At 48.1% G+C, this 24,215-nt stretch overlaps 1 protein-coding gene and 1 long non-coding RNA gene across 3 annotated transcripts in view; both read right to left on the bottom strand.

Moving 5' to 3' along the window:
- LOC127913121 (dnaJ homolog subfamily C member 5-like) overlaps positions 1 to 24,215 on the bottom strand; it is a 26,652-nt gene extending 2,437 nt beyond the window's left edge. The window contains exons 1-2 of the mRNA XM_052484565.1: positions 24,047 to 24,215; positions 5,999 to 6,169 (exon numbers count right to left, since the gene is read on the bottom strand). Of these exons, the coding sequence (XP_052340525.1) occupies positions 5,999 to 6,111 (113 nt within the window). The 5' untranslated portion in view covers positions 6,112 to 6,169; positions 24,047 to 24,215. The remainder of the gene's footprint in view (positions 1 to 5,998; positions 6,170 to 24,046) is intronic.
- On the bottom strand, positions 1,686 to 5,983 carry LOC127913124 (uncharacterized). 2 transcript variants are annotated; one of them, XR_008084790.1, is made up of 4 exons: positions 5,699 to 5,983; positions 3,116 to 3,160; positions 2,846 to 2,890; positions 1,686 to 2,800 (listed from the first exon to the last, which is right to left on the bottom strand). It is a non-coding gene; the product is annotated as an uncharacterized LOC127913124 (long non-coding RNA). The 2 variants fall into 2 exon arrangements; XR_008084791.1 differs by lacking the exon at positions 5,699 to 5,983 and adding an exon at positions 3,694 to 3,900.

Below are 24,215 nucleotides of genomic sequence, written 5' to 3'. Positions count from 1 at the left end.
TCTATTGGACAGTGATAACAGGAAGCCTAGTGGACAGTGTCTCATAGTGAACAGTGATAACAGGAAGTCTAGTGGGCAGCGATAACAGGAAGTCTATTGGACATTGATAACAGGAAGCCTAGTGGACAGTGTCTCATAGTGAACAGTGATAACAGGAAGTCTAGAGGGCAGTGATAACAGGAAGTCTATTGGACAGTGATAACAGGAAGTCTAGTGGAGTGTGTCTCATAGTGAACAGTGATAACAGGAAGTCTAGTGGGCAGTGATAACAGGAAGTCTAGTGGGCAGTGATAACAGGAAGTCTATTGGACAGTGATAACAGGAAGTGTAGTGGACAGTGTCTCATAGTGAACAGTGATAACAGGAAGTCTATTGGACAGTGATAACAGGAAGTCTAGTGGATAGTGTCTCATAGTGAACAGTGATAACAGGAAGTCTAGTGGGCAGTGATAACAGGAAGTCTATTGGACAGTGATAACAGGACGTCTAGTGGGCAGTGATAACAGGAAGTCTATTGGACAGTGATAACAGGAAGTCTAGTGGGCAGTGATAACAGGAAGTCTATTGGACAGTGATAACAGGAAGTCTAGTGGATAGTGTCTCATAGTGAACAGTGATAACAGGAAGTCTATTGGACAGTGATAACAGGACGTCTAGTGGGCAGTGATAACAGGAAGTCTATTGGACAGTGATAACAGGAAGTCTAGTGGGCAGTGATAACAGGAAGTCTATTGGACAGTGATAACAGGAAGTCTAGTGGACAGTGTTTCATAGTGAACAGTGATAACAGGAAGTCTAGTGGACAGTGATAACAGGAAGTCTAGTGGACAGTGATAACAGGAAGTCACTCCCTCCTCATGGTCGCATTACCTACATCAAATTAGCTTCTAGACCACAAACCCAGTCTGCTACATTAGTCAGACAATTACTTTATGACTGCCACCGTTGAGGTTCTGCCCGGTGGGATTCAGGAGTGTGATTTAGTGTCTACAACTGGCTCCATTACAGCTGAGCTGACACCCAAGAGGAAGAGAGAGGCCTCCCGAGTGGTGCAGTGATCTAAGACACTGCATTGCAGTGATCTAAGACACTGCATTGCAGTGCAAGCTGTGCCACGAGAGATTCTGGGTTCGAGTCCAGGCTCTGTCTCAGCCAGCCACGACCGGGAGACCCATGGGGCGGTGCACAATTGACCCATTTTATGGAATGGTCTGCCTAGCCATGTGAGAGATGCAGACTCTGTCTCGACCTTTAAGTCTTTACTGAAGACTCATCTCTTCAGTGGGTCATATGATTGAGTGTAGTCTGGACCAGGAGTGGGAAGGTGAACGGAAAGGCTCTGGAGCAACGAACCACCCTTGCCGTCTCTGCCTGGCCGGTTCCCCTCTTTCCAATGGGATTCTCTGCCTCTAACCCTATTACAGGGGCTGAGTCACTGGCTTACTGGTGCTCTTCCATGCCGTCCCTGGGAGGGGTGCGTCCCTTGAGTGGGTTGAGTCACTGATGTGATCTTCCTGTCTGGGTTGGCACCCCCCCCCGGTTGTGCCGTGGCAGAGATCTTCGTGGGCTATACTCGGCCATGTCTCAGAATGGTAAGTTGGTGCTTGAAGATATCCCTCTAGTGGTGTGGGGTCTGTGCTTTGGAAAAGTGGGTGGGGTTATATCCTTCCTGTTTGGCCCTGTCCGGGGGTGTCCTCAGTGGAGCCAGTGTCTCCTGACCCCTGCTGTCTCAGCTTCCAGTATTTATGCTGCAGTAGTTTGTGTCGGGGGGCTAGGGTCAGTCTGTTGTATCTGGAATACTTCTCCTGTCCTATCCAGTGTCCTGTGTGAATTTAAGTATGCTCTCTCTAATTCTCACTCTTTCTTTCTTTCTTTCTCTCTCTCTCGAAGGACCTGAGCCCTAGGACCATGCCTCAGGACTACCTGGCATGATGACTCCTTGCTGTCCCCAGTCCACCTGGCCGTGCTGCTGCTCCAGTTTCAACTGTTCTGCCTGCGGCTATGGAACCCTGACCTGTTCACCAGACGTGCTACCTGTCCCAGACCTGCTGTTTTCAACTCTCTAGAGGCAGCAGGAGCGGTAGAGATACTCTGAATGATCAGCTATGAAAAGCCAACTGACATTTACTCCTGAGGTGCTGACTTGCTGCACCCTCTACAACCACTGTGATTATTATTATTTGACCCTGCTGGTCATTTATGAACGTTTGAACATCTTGGCCATGTACTGTTATAATCTCCACCCAGCACAGCCAGAAGAGGACTGGCCACCCCTCAGAGCCTGGTTCCTCTCTAGGTTTTGGTCTTTCTATGGTGTTTTTCCTTTCCCCCCCCCCAGGACCAGGTAGAGTTCAGGTGTTGTCTAGTGGTCTAGTGGTGTATAATGTTACCTGTAGGACAACTTGATGTCCTGGTATAGTGTTACCTGTAGGACTTCTTGATGTCCTGGTATAGTGTTACCTGTAGGACTTCTTGATGTCCTGGTATAGTGGTGTATAGTGTTACCTGTAGGACATCTTGATGTCCTGGTATAGTGTTACCTGTAGGACATCTTGATGTCCTGGTATAGTGGTGTATAGTGTTACCTGTAGGACATCTTGATGTCCTGGTATAGTGGTGTATAGTGTTACCTGTAGGACATCTTGATGTCCTGGTATAATGTTACCTGTAGGACATCTTGATGTCCTGGTCTAGTGGTGTATAGTGTTACCTGTATGACTTCTTGATGTCCTGGTATAGTGGTGTATAGTGTTACCTGTAGGACATCTTGATGTCCTGGTCTAGTGGTGTATAGTGTTACCTGTAGGACTTCTTGATGTCCTGGTATAGTGGTGTATAGTGTTACCTGTAGGACTTCTTGATGTCCTGGTCTAGTGGTGTATAGTGTTACCTGTAGGACTTCTTGATGTCCTGGTATAGTGGTGTATAGTGTTACCTGTAGGACTTCTTGATGTCCTGGTATAGTGGTGTATAGTGTTACCTGTAGGACTTCTTGATGTCCTGGTATAGTGGTGTATAGTGTTACCTGTAGGACTTCTTGATGTCCTGGTATAGTGGTGTATAGTGTTACCTGTAGGACTTCTTGATGTCCTGGTATAGTGGTGTATAGTGTTACCTGTAGGACTTCTTGATGTCCTGGTCTAGTGGTGTATAGTGTTACCTGTAGGACATCTTGATGTCCTGGTCTAGTGGTGTATAGTGTTACCTGTAGGACTTCTTGATGTCCTGGTATAGTGGTGTATAGTATTAGTGGACATTTGACCTGGTAGGACATCTTGATGTCCTGGTATAGTGTTACCTGTAGGACTTCTTGATGTCCTGGTATAGTGTTACCTGTAGGACTTCTTGATGTCCTGGTATAGTGGTGTATAGTGTTACCTGTAGGACATCTTGATGTCCTGGTATAGTGGTGTATAGTGTTACCTGTAGGACTTCTTGATGTCCTGGTATAGTGGTGTATAGTGTTACCTGTAGGACTTCTTGATGTCCTGGTATAGTGGTGTATAGTGTTACCTGTAGGACTTCTTGATGTCCTGGTATAGTGGTGTATAGTGTTACCTGTAGGACTTCTTGATGTCCTGGTATAGTGGTGTATAGTGTTACCTGTAGGACATCTTGATGTCCTGGTATAGTGGTGTATAGTGTTACCTGTAGGACATCTTGATGTCCTGGTATAGTGGTGTATAGTGTTACCTGTAGGACTTCTTGATGTCCTGGTATAGTGTTACCTGTAGGACTTCTTGATGTCCTGGTATAGTGGTGTATAGTGTTACCTGTAGGACTTCTTGATGTCCTGGTATAGTGGTGTATAGTGTTACCTGTAGGACATCTTGATGTCCTGGTATAGTGGTGTATAGTGTTACCTGTAGGACTTCTTGATGTCCTGGTATAGTGGTGTATAGTGTTACCTGTAGGACTTCTTGATGTCCTGGTATAGTGGTGTATAGTGTTACCTGTAGGACATCTTGATGTCCTGGTATAGTGTTACCTGTAGGACATCTTGATGTCCTGGTATAGTGGTGTATAGTGTTACCTGTAGGACTTCTTGATGTCCTGGTATAGTGGTGTATAGTGTTACCTGTAGGACTTCTTGATGTCCTGGTATAGTGGTGTATAGTGTTACCTGTAGGACATCTTGATGTCCTGGTATAGTGGTGTATAGTGTTACCTGTAGGACATCTTGATGTCCTGGTATAGTGTTACCTGTAGGACTTCTTGATGTCCTGGTATAGTGTTACCTGTAGGACTTCTTGATGTCCTGGTATAGTGGTGTATAGTGTTACCTGTAGGACTTCTTGATGTCCTGGTATAGTGGTGTATAGTGTTACCTGTAGGACTTCTTGATGTCCTGGTATAGTGGTGTATAGTGTTACCTGTAGGACTTCTTGATGTCCTGGTATAGTGGTGTATAGTGTTACCTGTAGGACTTCTTGATGTCCTGGTATAGTGGTGTATAGTGTTACCTGTAGGACTTCTTGATGTCCTGGTATAGTGGTGTATAGTGTTACCTGTAGGACTTCTTGATGTCCTGGTATAGTGTTACCTGTAGGACTTCTTGATGTCCTGGTATAGTGGTGTATAGTGTTACCTGTAGGACATCTTGATGTCCTGGTATAGTGGTGTATAGTGTTACCTGTAGGACATCTTGATGTCCTGGTATAGTGGTGTATAGTGTTACCTGTAGGACTTCTTGATGTCCTGGTATAGTGGTGTATAGTGTTACCTGTAGGACTTCTTGATGTCCTGGTATAGTGGTGTATAGTGTTACCTGTAGGACATCTTGATGTCCTGGTATAGTGGTGTATAGTGTTACCTGTAGGACATCTTGATGTCCTGGTATAGTGGTGTATAGTGTTACCTGTAGGACTTCTTGATGTCCTGGTATAGTGGTGTATAGTGTTACCTGTAGGACTTCTTGATGTCCTGGTATAGTGGTGTATAGTGTTACCTGTAGGACATCTTGATGTCCTGGTATAGTGGTGTATAGTGTTACCTGTAGGACTTCTTGATGTCCTGGTATAGTGGTGTATAGTGTTACCTGTAGGACTTCTTGATGTCCTGGTATAGTGGTGTATAGTGTTACCTGTAGGACATCTTGATGTCCTGGTATAGTGGTGTATAGTGTTACCTGTAGGACTTCTTGATGTCCTGGTATAGTGGTGTATAGTGTTACCTGTAGGACTTCTTGATGTCCTGGTATAGTGGTGTATAGTGTTACCTGTAGGACATCTTGATGTCCTGGTATAGTGTTACCTGTAGGACATCTTGATGTCCTGGTATAGTGTTACCTGTAGGACTTCTTGATGTCCTGGTATAGTGTTACCTGTAGGACATCTTGATGTCCTGGTATAGTGTTACCTGTAGGACTTCTTGATGTCCTGGTATAGTGTTACCTGTAGGACATCTTGATGTCCTGGTATAGTGTTACCTGTAGGACTTCTTGATGTCCTGGTATAGTGGTGTATAGTGTTACCTGTAGGACATCTTGATGTCCTGGTATAGTGGTGTATAGTGTTACCTGTAGGACATCTTGATGTCCTGGTATAGTGGTGTATAGTGTTACCTGTAGGACATCTTGATGTCCTGGTATAGTGGTGTATAGTGTTACCTGTAGGACTTCTTGATGTCCTGGTATAGTGGTGTATAGTGTTACCTGTAGGACTTCTTGATGTCCTGGTATAGTGGTGTATAGTGTTACCTGTAGGACTTCTTGATGTCCTGGTCTAGTGGTGTATAGTGTTACCTGTAGGACATCTTGATGTCCTGGTATAGTGGTGTATAGTGTTACCTGTAGGACTTCTTGATGTCCTGGTATAGTGTTACCTGTAGGACTTCTTGATGTCCTGGTATAGTGTTACCTGTAGGACATCTTGATGTCCTGGTATAGTGTTACCTGTAGGACTTCTTGATGTCCTGGTATAGTGTTACCTGTAGGACATCTTGATGTCCTGGTATAGTGTTACCTGTAGGACTTCTTGATGTCCTGGTATAGTGTTACCTGTAGGACTTCTTGATGTCCTCCGGCGAGGCGTTCTTGTCTATCCCCAGGACCAGGTAGAGCGAGTCTCCTGACGTGGACAGAGACCGCTGTCTCTGCGCCTCAGCTGCCATGACGACCACTCTTTCAGTCTCTCTCTCTCACACACACACTCTCCCTTGTTCGCTCAGTCTAAGAGAGGGTGAGAGAGAAGGGAGAGAAAGAGAGAGAGGGGGTGAGAGAAGGGAGAGAGAAGAGAGAGAGGGGAAAAGAAGAGAGGCGGATAGAAGGAGGAGAGATTTGCTAATTAATAAAAAATTAAAAAACTGAAATAACATTTACATAAGTATTCAGACCCCTTTACTCAGTACTTTGTTGAAGCACCTTTGGCAGCGATTACAGACTCGAGTCTTCTTGGGTATGACGCTACAAGCTTGGCACACCTGTATTTGGGGAGATGGTCAATCTTGAAACAGAGAATCTTGTTTCTCATGGTCAGAGAGTCCTTTAGGAAAACTCCAAACAGGCCGTCATGTACCTTTTACTGAGGAGTGGCTTCCGTATGGCCACTTTACTATAAAAGGTCTGATTGGTGAAGTGCTGCCAGAGATGGTTGTCCTTCTGGAAGGTTCTCCCATCTACACAGAGGAGCTCAGGAGCTCTGTTAGAGTGACCATCGGGTTCTTGGTCACCTCCCTGACCAAGGCCCTTCTCCTCCAGTTGCTCAGTTTGGCCGGGCGGCCAGCTCTAGGAAGAGTCTTGGTGGTTCCAAATTCTTCCATTTAAGAATGATGGAGGCCTCTGTGTTCTTGGGGACCTTCAATGCTGCAGACATTTTTTATTTATTTATACCCTTGCTCTGACATGCACCGTCAACAGTGGGACCTTATATAGACAGGTGTGTGCCTTTCCAAATCATGTCCAATCATTTGAATTTACCACAGATGGTCTCCAATCAAGTTGTAGAAACATCTCAAGGATGATCAATGGAAACAGGATGCACCCGGAGCTCTCATAGCAAAGGGTCTGAATACTTTATTTTTAATACATCAAAGAATGTTTTATTTCTCATTATGGGGTATTGTGATGTCATTATGGGGTATTGTGATGTCATTATGGGGTATTGTGATGTCATTATGGGGTATTGTGATGTCATTATGGGGTATTGCGATGTCATTATGGGGTATTGCGATGTCATTATGGGGTATTGTGATGTCATTATGGGGTATTGTGATGTCATTATGGGGTATTGTGATGTCATTATGGGGTATTGGGATGTCATTATGGGGTATTGTGATGTCATTATGGGGTATTGTGATGTCATTATGGGGTATTGCGATGTCATTATGGGGTATTGCGATGTCATTATGGGGTATTGTGATGTCATTATGGGGTATTGTGATGTCATTATGGGGTATTGTGATAGCACTCTACACACAATACCCCATAATCTAAGGGAAAACCATTATTTAATCAATTTCAGAATAAGGCTGTAACGTAACAAAATGTGGAAAAAGTCAAGGGGTCTGAATACTTTCTGAAGGCGCTGGATCTCAGAGAGGAATATACAAATGCCTCTGTGTCTGTCTGTGTGTCAGAGAGAGAAGAGAGAGGTGAGGGAGGAGAGAGAGACAGAGAGAGAGAGAGGTGAGGGAGGAGAGAGAGACAGAGAGAGAGAGAGGTGAGGGAGGAGAGAGAGACAGAGAGAAGAGAGAGGTGAGGGAGGAGAGAGAGAGAGAGAGAGGTGAGGGAGGAGAGAGAGACAGAGAGAGAGAGAGGTGAGGGAGGAGAGAGAGACAGAGAGAGAGAGAGAGGTGAGGGAGGAGAGAGAGACAGAGAGCGAGAGAGGTGAGGGGAGGAGAGAGAGAGAGAGAGAGAGAGAGAGGTGAGGGAGGAGAGAGAGACAGAGAGAAGAGAGAGGTGAGGGAGGAGAGAGAGACAGAGAGAGAGAGAGAGGTGAGGGAGGAGAGAGAGACAGAGAGAAGAGAGAGGTGAGGGAGGAGAGAGAGACAGAGAGAGAGAGAGGTGAGGTGAGGTAGGTGAGAGAGAGAGAGTGTGTGTGTGTGTCAAGTCTTTCCAGAAACTGGTCAAATCCATCTAAAACTGTGGGCTGGGAGGGGACAGGCTACTCTACTCTTTAGTCAGATCTTCAAAGTTACACAGCCTATTAGTCAATAGACTGAGTGTTTACTCTCCCTCTGGGTCATTTTAGAGGCAGTCCAGACACCATGACCCTCTCCCTCTGGGTCATTTTAGAGGCAGTCCAGACACCATCACCCTCTCCCTCTGGGTCATTTTAGAGGCAGTCCAGACACCATCACCCTCTCCCTCTGGGTCATTTTAGAGGCAGTCCAGACTCCATGACCCTCTCCCTCTGGGTCATTTTAGAGACAGTCCAGACTCCATCACCCTCTCCCTCTGGGTCATTTTAGAGGCAGTCCAGACACCATCACCCTCTCCCTCTGGGTCATTTTAGAGGCAGTCCAGACTCCATGACCCTCTCCCTTTGGGTCATTTTAGAGACAGTCCAGACTCCATGACCCTCTCCCTCTGGGTCATTTTAGAGGCAGTCCAGACACCATGACCCTCTCCCTCTGGGTCATTTTAGAGACAGTCCAGACTCCATGACCCTCTCCCTTTGGGTCATTTTAGAGACAGTCCAGACTCCATGACCCTCTCCCTCTGGGTCATTTTAGAGACAGTCCAGACTCCATGACCCTCTCCCTATGGGTCATTTTAGAGACAGTCCAGACTCCATGACCCTCTCCCTCTGGGTCATTTTAGAGGCAGTCCAGACTCCATCACCCTCTCCCTCTGGGTCATTTTAGAGACAGTCCAGACTCCATCACCCTCTCCCTATGGGTCATTTTAGAGGCAGTCCAGACTCCATCACCCTCTCCCTCTGGGTCATTTTAGAGGCAGTCCAGACTCCATCACCCTCTCCCTATGGGTCATTTTAGAGGCAGTCCAGACTCCATGACCCTCTCCCTATGGGTCATTTTAGAGGCAGTCCAGACTCCATGACCCTCTCCCTCTGGGTCATTTTAGAGGCAGTCCAGACTCCATGACCCTCTCCCTCTGGGTCATTTTAGAGGCAGTCCAGACTCCATCACCCTCTCCCTCTGGGTCATTTTAGAGACAGTCCAGACTCCATCACCCTCTCCCTCTGGGTCAATTTAGAGGCAGTCCAGACTCCATGACCCCTCTCCCTATGGGTCATTTTAGAGACAGTCCAGACTCCATGACCCTCTCCCTCTGGGTCATTTTAGAGGCAGTCCAGACTCCATCACCCTCTCCCTCTGGGTCATTTTAGAGACAGTCCAGACTCCATCACCCTCTCCCTCTGGGTCATTTTAGAGGCAGTCCAGACTCCATCACCCTCTCCCTCTGGGTCATTTTAGAGACAGTCCAGACTCCATCACCCTCTCCCTCTGGGTCATTTTAGAGACAGTCCAGACTCCATCACCCTCTCCCTCTGGGTCATTTTAGAGGCAGTCCAGACTCCATGACCCCTCTCCCTATGGGTCATTTTAGAGACAGTCCAGACTCCATGACCCCTCCCCCTATGGGTCATTTTAGAGGCAGTCCAGACTCCATGACCCTCTCCCTCTGGGTCATTTTAGAGGCAGTCCAGACTCCATCACCCTCTCCCTCTGGGTCATTTTAGAGGCAGTCCAGACTCCATCACCCTCTCCCTCTGGGTCATTTTAGAGACAGTCCAGACTCCATCACCCTCTCCCTCTGGGTCAATTTAGAGGCAGTCCAGACTCCATGACCCCTCTCCCTATGGGTCATTTTAGAGACAGTCCAGACTCCATGACCCTCTCCCTCTGGGTCATTTTAGAGGCAGTCCAGACTCCATCACCCTCTCCCTCTGGGTCATTTTAGAGACAGTCCAGACTCCATCACCCTCTCCCTCTGGGTCATTTTAGAGACAGTCCAGACTCCATCACCCTCTCCCTCTGGGTCATTTTAGAGGCAGTCCAGACTCCATCACCCTCTCCCTCTGGGTCATTTTAGAGACAGTCCAGACTCTATCACCCTCTCCATCTGGGTCATTTTCAGGCTATTCACAGCCTCACCTTGCCTGCCTGCCCTGACAGGGCCACTGCACAAAAACAACCCCAAGAGGCAGGCACAGCCAGTAAGCAGGCAGTCAGGCAGGCAGTTAGGCAGGCAGTAAGCAGGCAGTTAGGCAGGCAGTAAGGCACCCACGCAGCAGGACATTCCGCTGATTAAGGATAATCTGCTCATTTCCTTTGACAGCCCTGTGGGATTAACCAGGGGTAGAGCCAGAGCCAGCAGTCCTAAACTCCGACTGATCTGGGCTCAGTTTTTTAATATTCCTCCATGATTGGCTCTCTATTCCTCCTTCAGGTTAGGCTATGGGGAGGGTAACTGGTCCTAGATCAGTGAGTAAAGGCCAGTGGGTGGGGCCCATAGTGTTAGGGGGAAGGGAAGGGTTGAAGTGCGGCACACACAACCTCACGTGACACCTGGGCAGAAGGCTGGCTCCTTTGACCACTATTATCTGACTGGAGGAGGAAGAGGAGGGAACATTAGGTCAGTATTATCTGACTGGAGGAGGAAGAGGAGGGAACATTAGGTCAGTATTATCTGACTGGATGAAGAGGAGGAAGAGGAGGAGGGAACATTAGGTCAGTATTATCTGACTGGAGGAGGAGGAGGAAGAGGAGGAGGGAACATTAGGTCAGTATTATCTGACTGGATGAAGAGGAGGAAGAGGAGGAGGGAACATTAGGTCACTATTATCTGACTGGAGGAAGAGGAGGAAGAGGAGGAGGGAACATTAGGTCAGTATTATCTGACTGGAGGAGGAAGAGGAGGATGAGGGAACATTAGGTCAGTATTATCTGACTGGAGGAAGAGGAGGAAGAGGAGGAGGGAACATTAGGTCACTATTGTCTGACTGGAGGAGGAGAAGGAAGAGGAGGAGGAAGAGGAGGAGGGAACATTAGGTCAGTATTATCTGACTGGAAGAGGAGGAAGAGGAGGAGGGAACATTAGGTCACTATTATCTGACTGGAGGAGGAGGATGAGGAGGAGGGAACATTAGGTCAGTATTATCTGACTGGATGAAGAGGAGGAAGAGGAGGAGGGAACATTAGGTCAGTATTATCTGACTGGATGAAGAGGAGGAAGAGGAGGAGGGAACATTAGGTCAGTATTATCTGACTGGAGGAAGAGGAGGAAGAGGAGGAGGGAACATTAGGTCACTATTATCTGACTGGAGGAGGAGGAGGAAGAGGAGGAGGGAACATTAGGTCACTATTATCTGACTGGAGGAAGAGGAGGAGGGAACATTAGGTCAGTATTATCTGACTGGAGGAAGAGGAGGATGAGGAGGAGGGAACATTAGGTCACTATTATCTGACTGGAGGAAGAGGAGGAGGGAACATTAGGTCACTATTATCTGACTGGAGGAGGAGGAGGAAGAGGAGGAGGGAACATTAGGTCACTATTATCTGACTGGAGGAAGAGGAGGAGGGAACATTAGGTCACTATTATCTGACTGGAGGAAGAGGAGGATGAGGGAACATTAGGTCAGTATTAGCTGACTGGAGGAAGAGGAGGATGAGGGAACATTAGGTCAGTATTAGCTGACTGGAGGAAGAGGGGACATTAGATCAGTATTATCTGACTGGAGGAGGAAGAGGAGGAGGGAACATTAGGTCAGTATTATCTGACTGGAGGAAGAGGAGGATGAGGAGGAGGGAACATTAGGTCAGTATTATCTGACTGGAGAAAGAGGAGGAAGAGGAGGAGGGAACATTAGGTCACTATTATCTGACTGGATGAAGAGGAGGAAGAGGAGGAGGGAACATTAGGTCAGTATTATCTGACTGGAGGAAGAGGAGACATTAGGTCAGTATTATCTGACTGGAGGAGGAGGAGGAAGAGGAGGAGGAGGGAACATTAGGTCACTATTATCTGACTGGAGGAAGAGGAGGAGGGAACATTAGGTCAGTATTATCTGACTGGAGGAAGAGGAGGAAGAGGAGGAGGGAACATTAGGTCAGTATTATCTGACTGGAGGAGGAGAAGGAAGAGGAGGATGGAACATTAGGTCACTATTATCTGACTGGAGGAAGAGGAGGAAGAGGAGGAGGGAACATTAGGTCAGTATTATCTGACTGGAGGAGGAGGAGGAGGAAGAGGAGGAGGGAACATTAGGTCAGTATTATCTGACTGGAGGAAGAGGAGGAAGGAAACATTAGGTCAGTATTATCTGACTGGAGGAAGAGGAGGAAGAGGAGGAGGGAACATTAGGTCACTATTATCTGACTGGAGGAGGAAGAGGAGGAGGGAACATTAGGTCAGTATTATCTGACTGGATGAAGAGGAGGAAGAGGAGGAGGGAACATTAGGTCAGTATTATCTGACTGGAGGAAGAGGAGGAGGGAACATTAGGTCAGTATTATCTGACTGGAGGAGGAAGAGGAGGGAACATTAGGTCAGTATTATCTGACTGGAGGAAGAGGAGGATGAGGAGGAGGGAACATTAGGTCAGTATTATCTGACTGGAGGAGGAGGAGGAAGAGGAGGAGGGAACATTAGGTCAGTATTATCTGACTGGAGGAAGAGGAGGAGGATGAGGGAACATTAGGTCACTATTATCTGACTGGAGGAAGAGGAGGAAGGAACATTAGGTCAGTATTATCTGACTGGAGGAAGAGGAGGAAGAGGAGGAGGGAACATTAGGTCAGTATTATCTGACTGGAGGAAGAGGAGGAAGGAACATTAGGTCAGTATTATCTGACTGGAGGAAGAGGAGGAAGGAACATTAGGTCAGTATTATCTGACTGGAGGAAGAGGAGGATGAGGAGGAGGGAACATTAGGTCACTATTGTCTGACTGGAAGAGGAGGATGAGGAGGAGGGAACATTAGGTCACTATTGTCTGACTGGAGGAGGAGGATGAGGAAGAGGGAACATTAGGTCAGTATTATCTGACTGGAGGATGAGGAAGAGGGGACATTAGGTCAGTATTATCTGACTGGAAGAGGAGGATGAGGAAGAGGGAACATTAGGTCAGTATTATCTGACTGGAGGATGAGGAAGAGGGGACATTAGGTCAGTATTATCTGACTGGAAGAGGAGGATGAGGAGGAGGGAACATTAGGTCAGTATTATCTGACTGGAAGAGGAGGATGAGGAAGAGGGAACATTAGGTCAGTATTATCTGACTGGAGGATGAGGAAGAGGGGACATTAGGTCAGTATTATCTGACTGGAGGAAGAGGAGGATGAGGAGGAGGGAACATTAGGTCACTATTATCTGACTGGATGAAGAGGAGGAAGAGGAGGAGGGAACATTAGGTCAGTATTATCTGACTGGAGGAAGAGGAGACATTAGGTCAGTATTATTAAACATTTCCCACATCAGTGAGTCACTGGCTGCCGTTTGCTCCAGGACTACGCCGAATAATGATGTCATATACTGGCAGTGTGTACACACACACACACACACACACACACACACACACACACACACACACACACACACACACACACACACACACACACACACACACACACACACACACACACACACACACACACACACACACACACACTATAGGCAGGGCTAACCTATATGATGTAAACACAGCACCTCCTTTAAAAACAGTGTTGTGGTAGGGCTAGGGAAGGATGAGGGTAGGGCTAGGGAAGGATGAGGGCAGGGTAGGGCTAGGGAAGGATGAGGGTAGGGCTAGGGAAGGATGAGGGTAGGGCTAGGGAAGGATGAGGGTAGGGCTAGGGAAGGATGAGGGCAGGGTAGGGCTAGGGAAGGATGAGGGTAGGGTAGGGCTAGGGAAGGATGAGGGTAGGGCTAGGGAAGGATGAGGGCAGGGTAGGGCTAGGGAAGGATGAGGGTAGGGCTAGGGAAGGATGAGGGCAGGGTAGGGCTAGGGAAGGATGAGGGTAGGGCTAGGGAAGGATGAGGGCAGGGTAGGGCTAGGGAAGGATGAGGGTAGGGCTAGGGAAGGATGAGGGTAGGGCTAGGGAAGGATGAGGGTAGGGCTAGGGAAGGATGAGGGCAGGGCTAGGGAAGGATGAGGGTAGGGCTAGGGAAGGATGAGGGCAGGGTAGGGCTAGGGAAGGATGAGGGCAGGGTAGGGCTAGGGAAGGATGAGGGCAGGGTAGGGCTAGGGAAGGATGAGGGCAGGGTAGGGCTAGGGAAGGATGAGGGCAGGGTAGCGCTAGGGAAGGATGAGGGCAGGGTAGCGCTAGGGAAGGATGAGGGCAGGGCTAGGGAAGGATGAGGGCAGGGTAGGATGAGGGCAGGGTAGGGCTAGGGAAGGATGAGGGTAGGGCTAGGGAAGGATGAGGGTAGGGCTAGGGAAGGATGAGGGTAGGGCTAGGGAAGGATGAGGGTAGGGCTAGGGAAGGATGAGGGCAGGGTAGGGCTAGGGAAGGATGAGGGTAGGGCTAGGGAAGGATGAGGGTAGGGTAGGGCTAGGGAAGGATGAGGGTACACTCACTAGTTACCAGTAGACTATGGCTGCATTCCAAACACACACCCTCTCCCCCTCAACCCTCAAATTAAGTGGACACTTCTAATGACGTCTGACGAGTGGACACTGGCAGGGCGAGGTGAGAGGTGAGAATGAATTCATTTTAAAATGGGCCGGTCTTGGCTGGAAATGTGTCACTCGTTTGTCCCACAATTGTTGTTTTCAGTCGTCATGGAACCAGCGGTAGAGGTTGTGTGTGATTTATATGCGATAAAGTCAATTATGATTGTATTTTTTTTATTTTTTATTTTACCTTTATTTAACCAGGCAAGTCAGTTAAGAACATATTCTTATTTTCAATGACGGCCTGGGCACAGTGGGTTAACTGCCTGTTCAGGGGCAGAACGACAGATTTGTACCTTGTCAGCTCGGGGGTTTGAACTCGCAACCTTCCGGTTACTAGTCCAACGCTCTAACCACTAGGCTACGCTGCCGCCCCATTTCATATCTTGGGCCTCGAAGACAAAGCATCCGCAGGCATCGAATGTTAGCCATCCGACTATATCCGGTAAAATCAAAAATGACAATGTATAAGTGTGATATCAGGGAAAGTTGCGCTCAAGCTAACGTTTCCAAAAGCTAAACCAAACAAAAACATCCTTTTATGATACGCCTTTGAGCCATCATGTGCATTAATAGCACAATTTCTAACTTATTTACATTTGTTTTTTCTTAGCAGATATACAATCGTCGCAAATTGAATTATGGGTCGTTTCAGGCCCTGGAGTGAACATAATTGTACACTCGCAAACTCGATCAAAAAAGAGGACTGAGGGGCTTACGTTGCCAACTTCCCTTGTTCGGCTGACCATTTGGACCAACGACAAAGATTGTTGTCAGGAATTACCCCCAAGGGCACAAGGCGAGGGTAAGTGGAGGACGGTGTGTCTCTAATGAGTTTGAAACACAGCCAAGATCTCAGAAATTGAGGGAAGGCCAAGGGTGGTAATATAATCTACAGGGTACAACGACTTAGTGGCACCTAGGCAAGTCAGTTCAATTATTATACAACGACTGATCTTGGAACAGTGGGCCTTGTTCAGGGGCAGAACGACAGATCTACCTTTCGGTTACTGGCTCAACCCTCTAACCACTAGGCTACCTGCCACCTCAACCCTCTAACCACTAGGCTACCTGCCACTCCTACCCTCTAACCACTAGGCTACCTGCCACCTCAACCCTCTAACCACTAGGCTACCTGCCACCTCAACCCTCTAACCACTAGGCTACCTGCCACCTCAACCCTCTAACCACTAGGCTACCTGCCACCTCAACCCTCTAACCACTAGGCTACCTGCCACCTCAACCCTCTAACCACTAGGCTACCTGCCACCTCAACCCTCTAACCACTAGGCTACCTGCCACCTCAACCCTCTAACCACTAGGCTACCTGCCACCTCAACCCTCTAACCACTAGGCTACCTGCCACCTCAACCCTCTAACCACTAGGCTACCTGCCACCTCAACCCTCTAACCACTAGGCTACCTGCCACCTCAACCCTCTAACCACTAGGCTACCTGCCACCTCAACCCTCTAACCACTAGGCTACCTGCCACCTCAACCCTCTAACCACTAGGCTACCTGCCACCTCAACCCTCTAACCACTAGGCTACCTGCCACCTCAACCCTCTAACCACTAGGCTACCTGCCACCTCAACCCTCTAACCACTAGGCTACCTGCCACCTCAACCCTCTAACCACTAGACTACCTGCCACCTCAACCCTCTAACCACTAGGCTACCTGCCACCCCTTGGGTTGCGCTCAATTGAGAATTTTGAAATTGACTCCCAACATAAGTTGAAATTCAAATTGAATTGGCCACCCCCACAACAGGATGTAGAATTTTTTTTTATTTGATTGACAGGAAGTGAAATTTAATTGCACTGCAATTCCACTCAGTCATAGAGCATGAGTTTCCTTGAATCTGATAGGACACACTTCCAGAAACCAATGTAGGCTTACGCTTTTAAACTTAATGTTTAGAATAGGCAATTATATTTCCACCAACCATTTTGTTTGTTTGTTTGGCTTCTTTTTGAAGGATTTATGGTCAACTTAGTCCGCGTGGCTCAGTTGGTAGAGCGACGCCAGGGTTGTGGGTTCGATTCCCACGAGGGGACCAGTACGAAAAAGTATGCCCTTACTCACATGTAAATCTCTCTGGGTAAGAGCATCTGCAAAATGACACATTTCAATTTGAGTAGTTATACTAATGCATTCTGGGAAATGTAGTACTTTCCCCATATCATAACAGAATTTAAGTGTTTGATGTACAAGATGAAGCAATTCTGTATCCTGTTAACTGCTCCTATTAAAAAACAAACTGTATGCTCTGGTTTCCTGCTTTTGAACCTCTCTCCCCCTCTCTCTCTCTCCTCAGGTGAGCCGAGCGCGTGTATGTCTCCTCAACATGAATCAGATAAGGTCCCGGCTGTGCACGTGACACCATCATCATCATCATCACCGTCTAGCCCGGCTTTGAGGCGGGGCGGGCCAAGGGGAGGCGGGGCGGGCCAAGGGAATGCGGGGCGGGCCAAGGGGAGGCGGGGCGGGCCAAGGGGAGGCGGGGCGGGCCAAGGGAATGCGGGGCGGGCCAAGGGGAGGTGGGGCGGGCCAAGGGGAGGTGGGGCGGGCCAAGGGGAGGCGGGGCGGGCCAAGGGGAGACGGGGCGGGGCCAAGGGGATACGGGGCGGGGCCAAGGGGAGACGGGGCGGGGCCAAGGGGAGGCGGGGCGGACCAAGGGGAGGCGGGGCCGGCCAAGGGGAGGCCAGGTCTATTAGAAACACTTGGCATGTCTGTGCCACATTACTTACAGCCTGCAGCAATTCATTTACATGGACAGTAACAGGTGTGTATTGTTAATCATGCCACAAAAGGGAACTCAAGGTGTTTTCCTGTGATAAGGGCTCAGTGTAGTGGAGTGGGCTGCTAATCACAGATGGCAATGACTGTCTGAGGTAATAGTGACGATGGAAAAACCGCTTCAGTATAACGACTGGTCCGGGCTATATGACCCATGAGCCCAGAACCGCGGGGGCCACCGAGTAGGAACAGCGAAACACTGCATCTCAGTGCTAGAGGCGTCACTACAGACACCCTGGTTCAAATCCTGGCTGTATCACAACCGGGCCGTGATTGGGAGTCCTATAGGGCAGCGCTCAATTGGTCCAGCGTCGTCCGGGTTTGGCCGGTGTAGGCAGTCATTGTAAATAAGAATTTGTTATTAACTGACTTGCCTAGTTAAATAAAGGTTATACACACACACACACACACACACACACACACACACTACCTATGAGAGTTGTATTAACGCAGCAGGCTATAACCAGGTAATTAATTGTATTGCCACTAATAGAGCTTGATTGAGTTGATTATCTTTCAAATGGCCTCTCAGTTTCATAATGGAGACAGAACAGCGTAGCCCAGACTGGAGACAGAACAGCGTAGCCCAGACTGGAGACAGAACAGCGTAGCCCAGACTGTAGACAGAACAGCGTAGCCCAGACTGTAGACAGAACAGCGTAGCCCAGACTGTAGACAGAACAGCGTAGCCCAGACTGGAGACAGAACAGCGTAGCCCAGACTGTAGACAGAACAGCGTGGCCCAGACTGTAGACAGAACAGCGTGGCCCAGACTGTAGACAGAACAGCGTGGCCCAGACTGTAGACAGAACAGCGTAGCCCAGACTGGAGACAGAACAGCGTGGCCCAGACTGGAGACAGAACAGCGTAGCCCAGACTGTAGACAGAACAGCGTGGCCCAGACTGTAGACAGAACAGCGTAGCCCAGACTGGAGACAGAACAGCGTAGCCCAGACTGTAGACAGAACAGCGTAGCCCAGACTGGAGACAGAACAGCGTAGCCCAGACTGGAGACAGACAGAACAGCGTAGCCCCCAGACTGGAGACAGAACAGCGTAGCCCAGACTGTAGACAGAACAGCGTGGCCCAGACTGTAGACAGAACAGCGTGGCCCAGACTGTAGACAGAACAGCGTAGCCCAGACTGTAGACAGAACAGCGTGGCCCAGACTGTAGACAGAACAGCGTGGCCCAGACTGTAGACAGAACAGCGTGGCCCAGACTGTAGACAGAACAGCGTAGCCCAGACTGTAGACAGAACAGCAGAACAGCGTAGCCCAGACTGGAGACAGAACAGCGTGGCCCAGACTGTAGACAGAACAGCGTAGCCCAGACTGTAGACAGAACAGCGTAGCCCAGACTGTAGACAGAACAGCGTAGCCCAGACTGGAGACAGAACAGCGTGGAGCAGAACAGCAGACTGTGGAGACAGAACAGCGTGGCCCAGACTGTAGACAGAACAGCGTGGCCCAGACTGGAGACAGAACAGCGTGGCCCAGACTGGAGACAGAACAGCGTGGCCCAGACTGTAGACAGAACAGCGTGGCCCAGACTGGAGACAGAACAGCGTGGCCCAGACTGGAGACAGAACAGCGTAGCCCAGACTGGAGACAGAACAGCGTGGCCCAGACTGGAGACAGAACAGCGTGGCCCAGACTGGAGACAGAACAGCGTGGCCCAGACTGGAGACAGAACAGCGTGGCCCAGACTGGAGACAGAACAGCGTGGCCCAGACTGGAGACAGAACAGCGTAGCCCAGACTGGAGACAGAACAGCGTAGCCCAGACTGGAGACAGAACAGCGTAGCCCAGACTGTAGACAGAACAGCGTAGCCCAGACTGTAGACAGAACAGCGTAGCCCAGACTGTAGACAGAACAGCGTAGCCCAGACTGGAGACAGAACAGCGTAGCCCAGACTGGAGACAGAACAGCGTAGCCCAGACTGGAGACAGAACAGCGTAGCCCAGACTGTAGACAGAACAGCGTAGCCCAGACTGTAGACAGAACAGCGTAGCCCAGACTGGAGACAGAACAACAGACAGAGGCTTTACGTGAGAAATGGTACTCTAGTTATGACCAGAGAGCCCTGTGAGCCATGATGGGCCCTGGCCAACAGTAGTACACTACACAGGGAACATTTGGGATGCAGAGAGACTGCCAGGCAGCTAGCATGGTGGGCCCTGGTGGGCCCTGGCCTAAATAGTGAGCGGATGATTGGCTCTCCCTTTCATTACATTCAGCTGTCCCACAACCAAGATCGTCCTCCTTGTGTACAGCCAATGGTAGCAAGGTTAAAGGATACAGGAGCTACAAGCTCAGAGGGTAAACATAGCTGCTGATAACTCTCTCTCTGTAACTCAACATGTTGGCCTCTGAAGCTAAAACATCCAATTAACTAGCCAACTGTTTAGCGGCCAACCAGCCAAAGTGTGTGTGTGTCTCGAATGGCAGCCTACTCCCTGTATAGTGCACAACCCATAGGGCCCTCGCCAAATGTAGTGCACTACCCATAGGGCCCTCGCCAAATGTAGTGCACTACCCATAGGGCCCTCGCCAAATGTAGTGCACTACCCATAGGGCCCTCGCCAAATGTAGTGCACTACCCATAGGGCCCTCGCCAAATGTAGTGCACTACCCATAGGGCCCTCGCCAAATGTAGTGCACTACCCATAGGGCCCTCGCCAAATGTAGTGCACTACCCATAGGGCCCTCGCCAAATGTAGTGCACTACCCATAGGGCCCTCGCCAAATGTAGTGCACTACCCATAGGGCCCTCGCCAAATGTAGTGCACTACCCATAGGGCCCTCGCCAAATGTAGTGCACTACCCATAGGGCCCTCGCCAAATGTAGTGCACTACCCATAGGGCCCTCGCTAAAAGAAGTGCACGGAACAGAATAGGGTGCCATCTGGGACAATGTGTGTGCATGTGGCGCTCTGCGGTGCAATGCTTCTATGCTGATTTACTAAACCAGTGGGCCCCTGTCCACATGTGGAAGCAGCAGCTTCGGGTCAGATGGTTATACGACATAACAAGAATAAAAGAGAAATTAAAATGTAGAGAAAGAGATACCGACAGAGAGAGAAAGATAGAGACATACAGAGAGAGAGAGAGAGAGCAAGGGGAGAGTGAGAGGAGAGAGAGAGAGCAAGGGGAGAGTGAGAGGAGAGAGAGAGGAGAGCGAGAGACATACAGAGAGATGGCGAGAGAGAGAGTGAGAGGAGACAGAGAGTGAAAGAGAAAATTGAAGTAAAGTTAACAGTATAGTGTGGCATCATCGGACATTTAACATCCCAGTCATATGGTCTGAAAAAACAGCATGCTAACTTTAAGTATCCCTTCTGTTCAGACCCTAGCTGAGAAGCTAACCAGGAGCCACAAAGCTAACCAGGAGCCACAAAGCTAACCAGGAGCCACAAAGCTAACCAGGAGCCACAAAGCTAACCAGTAGCCACAAAGCTAACCAGTAGCCACAAAGCTAACCAGGAGCCACAAAGCTAACCAGGAGCCACAAAGCTAACCAGTAACCACAAACATACATCTGTGCTCTTTAAAACAGTTTCCTAAGGAGACGAGGAGGACATGGAAGGAGGGAGGATTTGTCTCAGTTGACATTGAAATGAGTACAGTAACTAAAATGGTCATCTACACATCTTCCCTGAAGCAGTAATACTGTCAATAGCACAAGTCTTAGGCCAACACACAATGAACTTGTTGACACTAGGCTAGGTCTTGTTGCTACCTCAAACAAAAAAAGGTTGGCCATATTTGCATCCGGGCTGTGACCTGCAATAATAACAAAGCAGAGCATACATTTGATTTATGATATCCTCTATAGTCACAAGCCTGTCTTCAATGGTGACAGAATGAAGAAACTCCCTTGAGGCTGTGCGCGTCATTTATTTGACCTTTGTTTAACCAGGCAAGTCAGTTTAAGAACAAATTCTTATTTTCAATGACGGCCTTGGAACAGCGGGTTAACTGCCTTGTTCAGGGGCAGAACGACAGATTTTTACCTTGTCGGCTCGGGGATTCGGTTATTCGGTTACTAGTCCAACGCTCTAACCACTAGGCTACCTGCCTCTAACCACTAGGCTACCTGCCTCTAACCACTAGGCTACCTGCCTCTAACCACTAGGCTACCTGCCTCTAACCACTAGGCTACCTGCCTCTAACCACTAGGCTACCTGCCGCCCCAGATGGTCAGAATGTTTTTGCGTTCTAGAAATCGTGGGAGAGGAAGGCAAATCCAAATCCAGACACACGTGACGCAAAAATTGAGAGAGGAAGCTTATTTCTATTATATAAGTGGACTGATGAGATGCATTGTTGTACCCATGTGGTGGAATCAGGGCTGATGCTCGCCTGCCTGTCTAGTGGCTAACTATCCACATCGCTTTGGCCAACTGGCGTTTCTGTCCCACCACGAGTCTGGATTTACCTCTACCCACAATTCCTAGAACGCAAAACACATTCTGACCATTCTGATTGGTTCTAGAACCCGATCGGTCGGGTCAGAGCCCGGGCCAACACAATGAAATAATCAACTTTGATTGGTTAGGAGGTCGATCCAAATCACGGAGGAATTAGTTTTGTACAACGCCTCTAATTTTGAAGTCACACAAACAAATTCTAGGATGGCAGTTTGAAACTGAATGTATGTCGAGATCTCGATAAGAGTCATCGGGAAAGATGCCTGAGCCATAACGAAGGTTGGAAACAACTGGATTCATTTGTTTTCAGGGGGAAATGGAAACAGAGCTTTGTGACACGACTTTCCAATTTTGGATGTTAACAAACTCGACACGCCATCTTAACTCCACCTCGACAATTACTGAATTGATGGAACCTCCCGACTGTTTGTCCCCGCCCACTCTTTGCATTTATACTAGGAAGTGGCATCCCACAGGGAAACATTGGAAGCATTCACTTTGAATAGAAGGAAAATGAGAGAATGAGGGGGGAGAGACAGTTGAGCGATGACAGGGAGGGACTAAAGTTGGGGAATGCTGCACTTTATAAAACGGGTTGGTAGTTCAGCAACAAAAGTGATAAGTACACAACTATGGGGCAAAACAGACTGGGTTGGCTTAGACTGTTGACAACATGTCAACTATATTTAGTCTCCAATGTTTATTGAAAACATAAATACATTTGCACAATGAGCACTTTTAGGTAACGCCCGCCTTATCTCAGCTCACTGGTCACCATAGCAGCACCCACCCGTAGCACGCGCTCCATCAGGTATATCTCACTGGTCAACCCCAAAGCCAATTCCTCGTTTGGTCGCCTTTCCTTCCAGTTTTCTGCTGCCCATGACTGGAACGAACTGCAAAAATCTCTGAAGCAGGAGACCCAGATCTCCCTCACGAGCTTTAAGCACCAGCTGTCAGAGCAGCTCACATATCACTGCACCTGTACATAGCCCATCTGTAAACAGCCCATCTATCTATCTAGGTTATGGGAATTAACGTAGCAGGTTATGGGAATTAACGTAGCAGGTTATGGGGAATTAACGTAGCAGGTTATGGGAATTAACGTAGCAGGTTATGGGAATTAACGTAGCAGGTTATGGGAATTAACGTAGCAGGTTATGGGAATTAACGTAGCAGGTTATGGGAATTAACGTAGCAGGTTATGGGAATTAACGTAGCAGGTTATGGGAATTAACGTAGCAGGTTATGGGAATTAACGTAGCAGGTTATGGGAATTAACGTAGCAGGTTATGGGAATTAACGTAGCAGGTTATGGGAATTAACGTAGCAGGTTATGGGAATTGACGTAGCAGGTTATGGGGAATGAGGTTAAGTTTACGAAAAGGGTTCAGGTTCTGTTTACAGTCAATGCTACAGGGCTCCCAAGTGGCACAGAGGTCAAAGGCACTGCATCCCAGTTCAAGAGGTGTTACTACATTTACATTTACATTTAAGTCATTTGTAAGTCGCTCTGGATAAGAGCGTCTGCTAAATGACTTAAATGTAAATGTAAATGTAAATTTAGCAGACGCTCTTATCCAGAGCGACTTACAAATTGATGCATTCACCTTATGACATCCTGCAGGTAATCTTTATTTAACTAGTCAGTTAAGAACAAATTCTTGTTTTACAATGAACGGCCCCCCCCGGCCAAACATGGACGACGCTGGGCCACACATTGCTTGTGGTTTCCTTGGAACCAATAAATGTCACATGGTTCTAGCTATAAAATACGTAAAATAATAAATTTGACATGTGACAAACATCGACGACAACCAGCTAGTTTACTATGTCACCGGTCAGATTTAATAAAAATAAAAAATAAAAAAACAGATTTGTTCAACTCTCCGGGGTCCTTGGTTAGGTGGCTATCCTCAAATAGAATAATGTTTAGTTCTCTAGCTAACGTCATCTGTAAAAAAAAAAAAATACAATAAAAACATAGAATAGGTGGTTTGCTAATGCATCGTGGCCTGGTTTTTAAATCCAACTAAATTATCAGCAACCTCTCAGAAAATAAAGATCGGAGGACGGTAAAAGCGGATAATCTCTTGCTACCGCATCAAACACAGCATCTATTTAGATGTAGCAGCTTCTAGTTAGCATGCTAGCTGCCTTCAGACACTATTCATAGCTAACTGTTAACTAGCATGGCCATGGGATACGAAATGTGCTATCAAATGCAGTTCTTACCGTATATTTGTGCACCGCCGATGTCCGATTTGTGCTATTGAAAAGGTTGCTATAACTATAATACTTGCATCCCAAATCAGCAGTTCATGCTAGTTTGTTTGGCTTTGACAATCATTAACAAAAAAAAACATGTCGTCAAAAACTAGCAAGCTAAACTAGAAACACCAGA

The sequence above is a fragment of the Oncorhynchus keta genome, chromosome 28 (assembly GCF_023373465.1).
Source record: "Oncorhynchus keta strain PuntledgeMale-10-30-2019 chromosome 28, Oket_V2, whole genome shotgun sequence".
NCBI lineage: Eukaryota > Metazoa > Chordata > Actinopteri > Salmoniformes > Salmonidae > Oncorhynchus > Oncorhynchus keta.
Note: the sequence above shows the minus strand (reverse complement) of the source record. Positions and strands in the feature narration are given on the sequence as shown.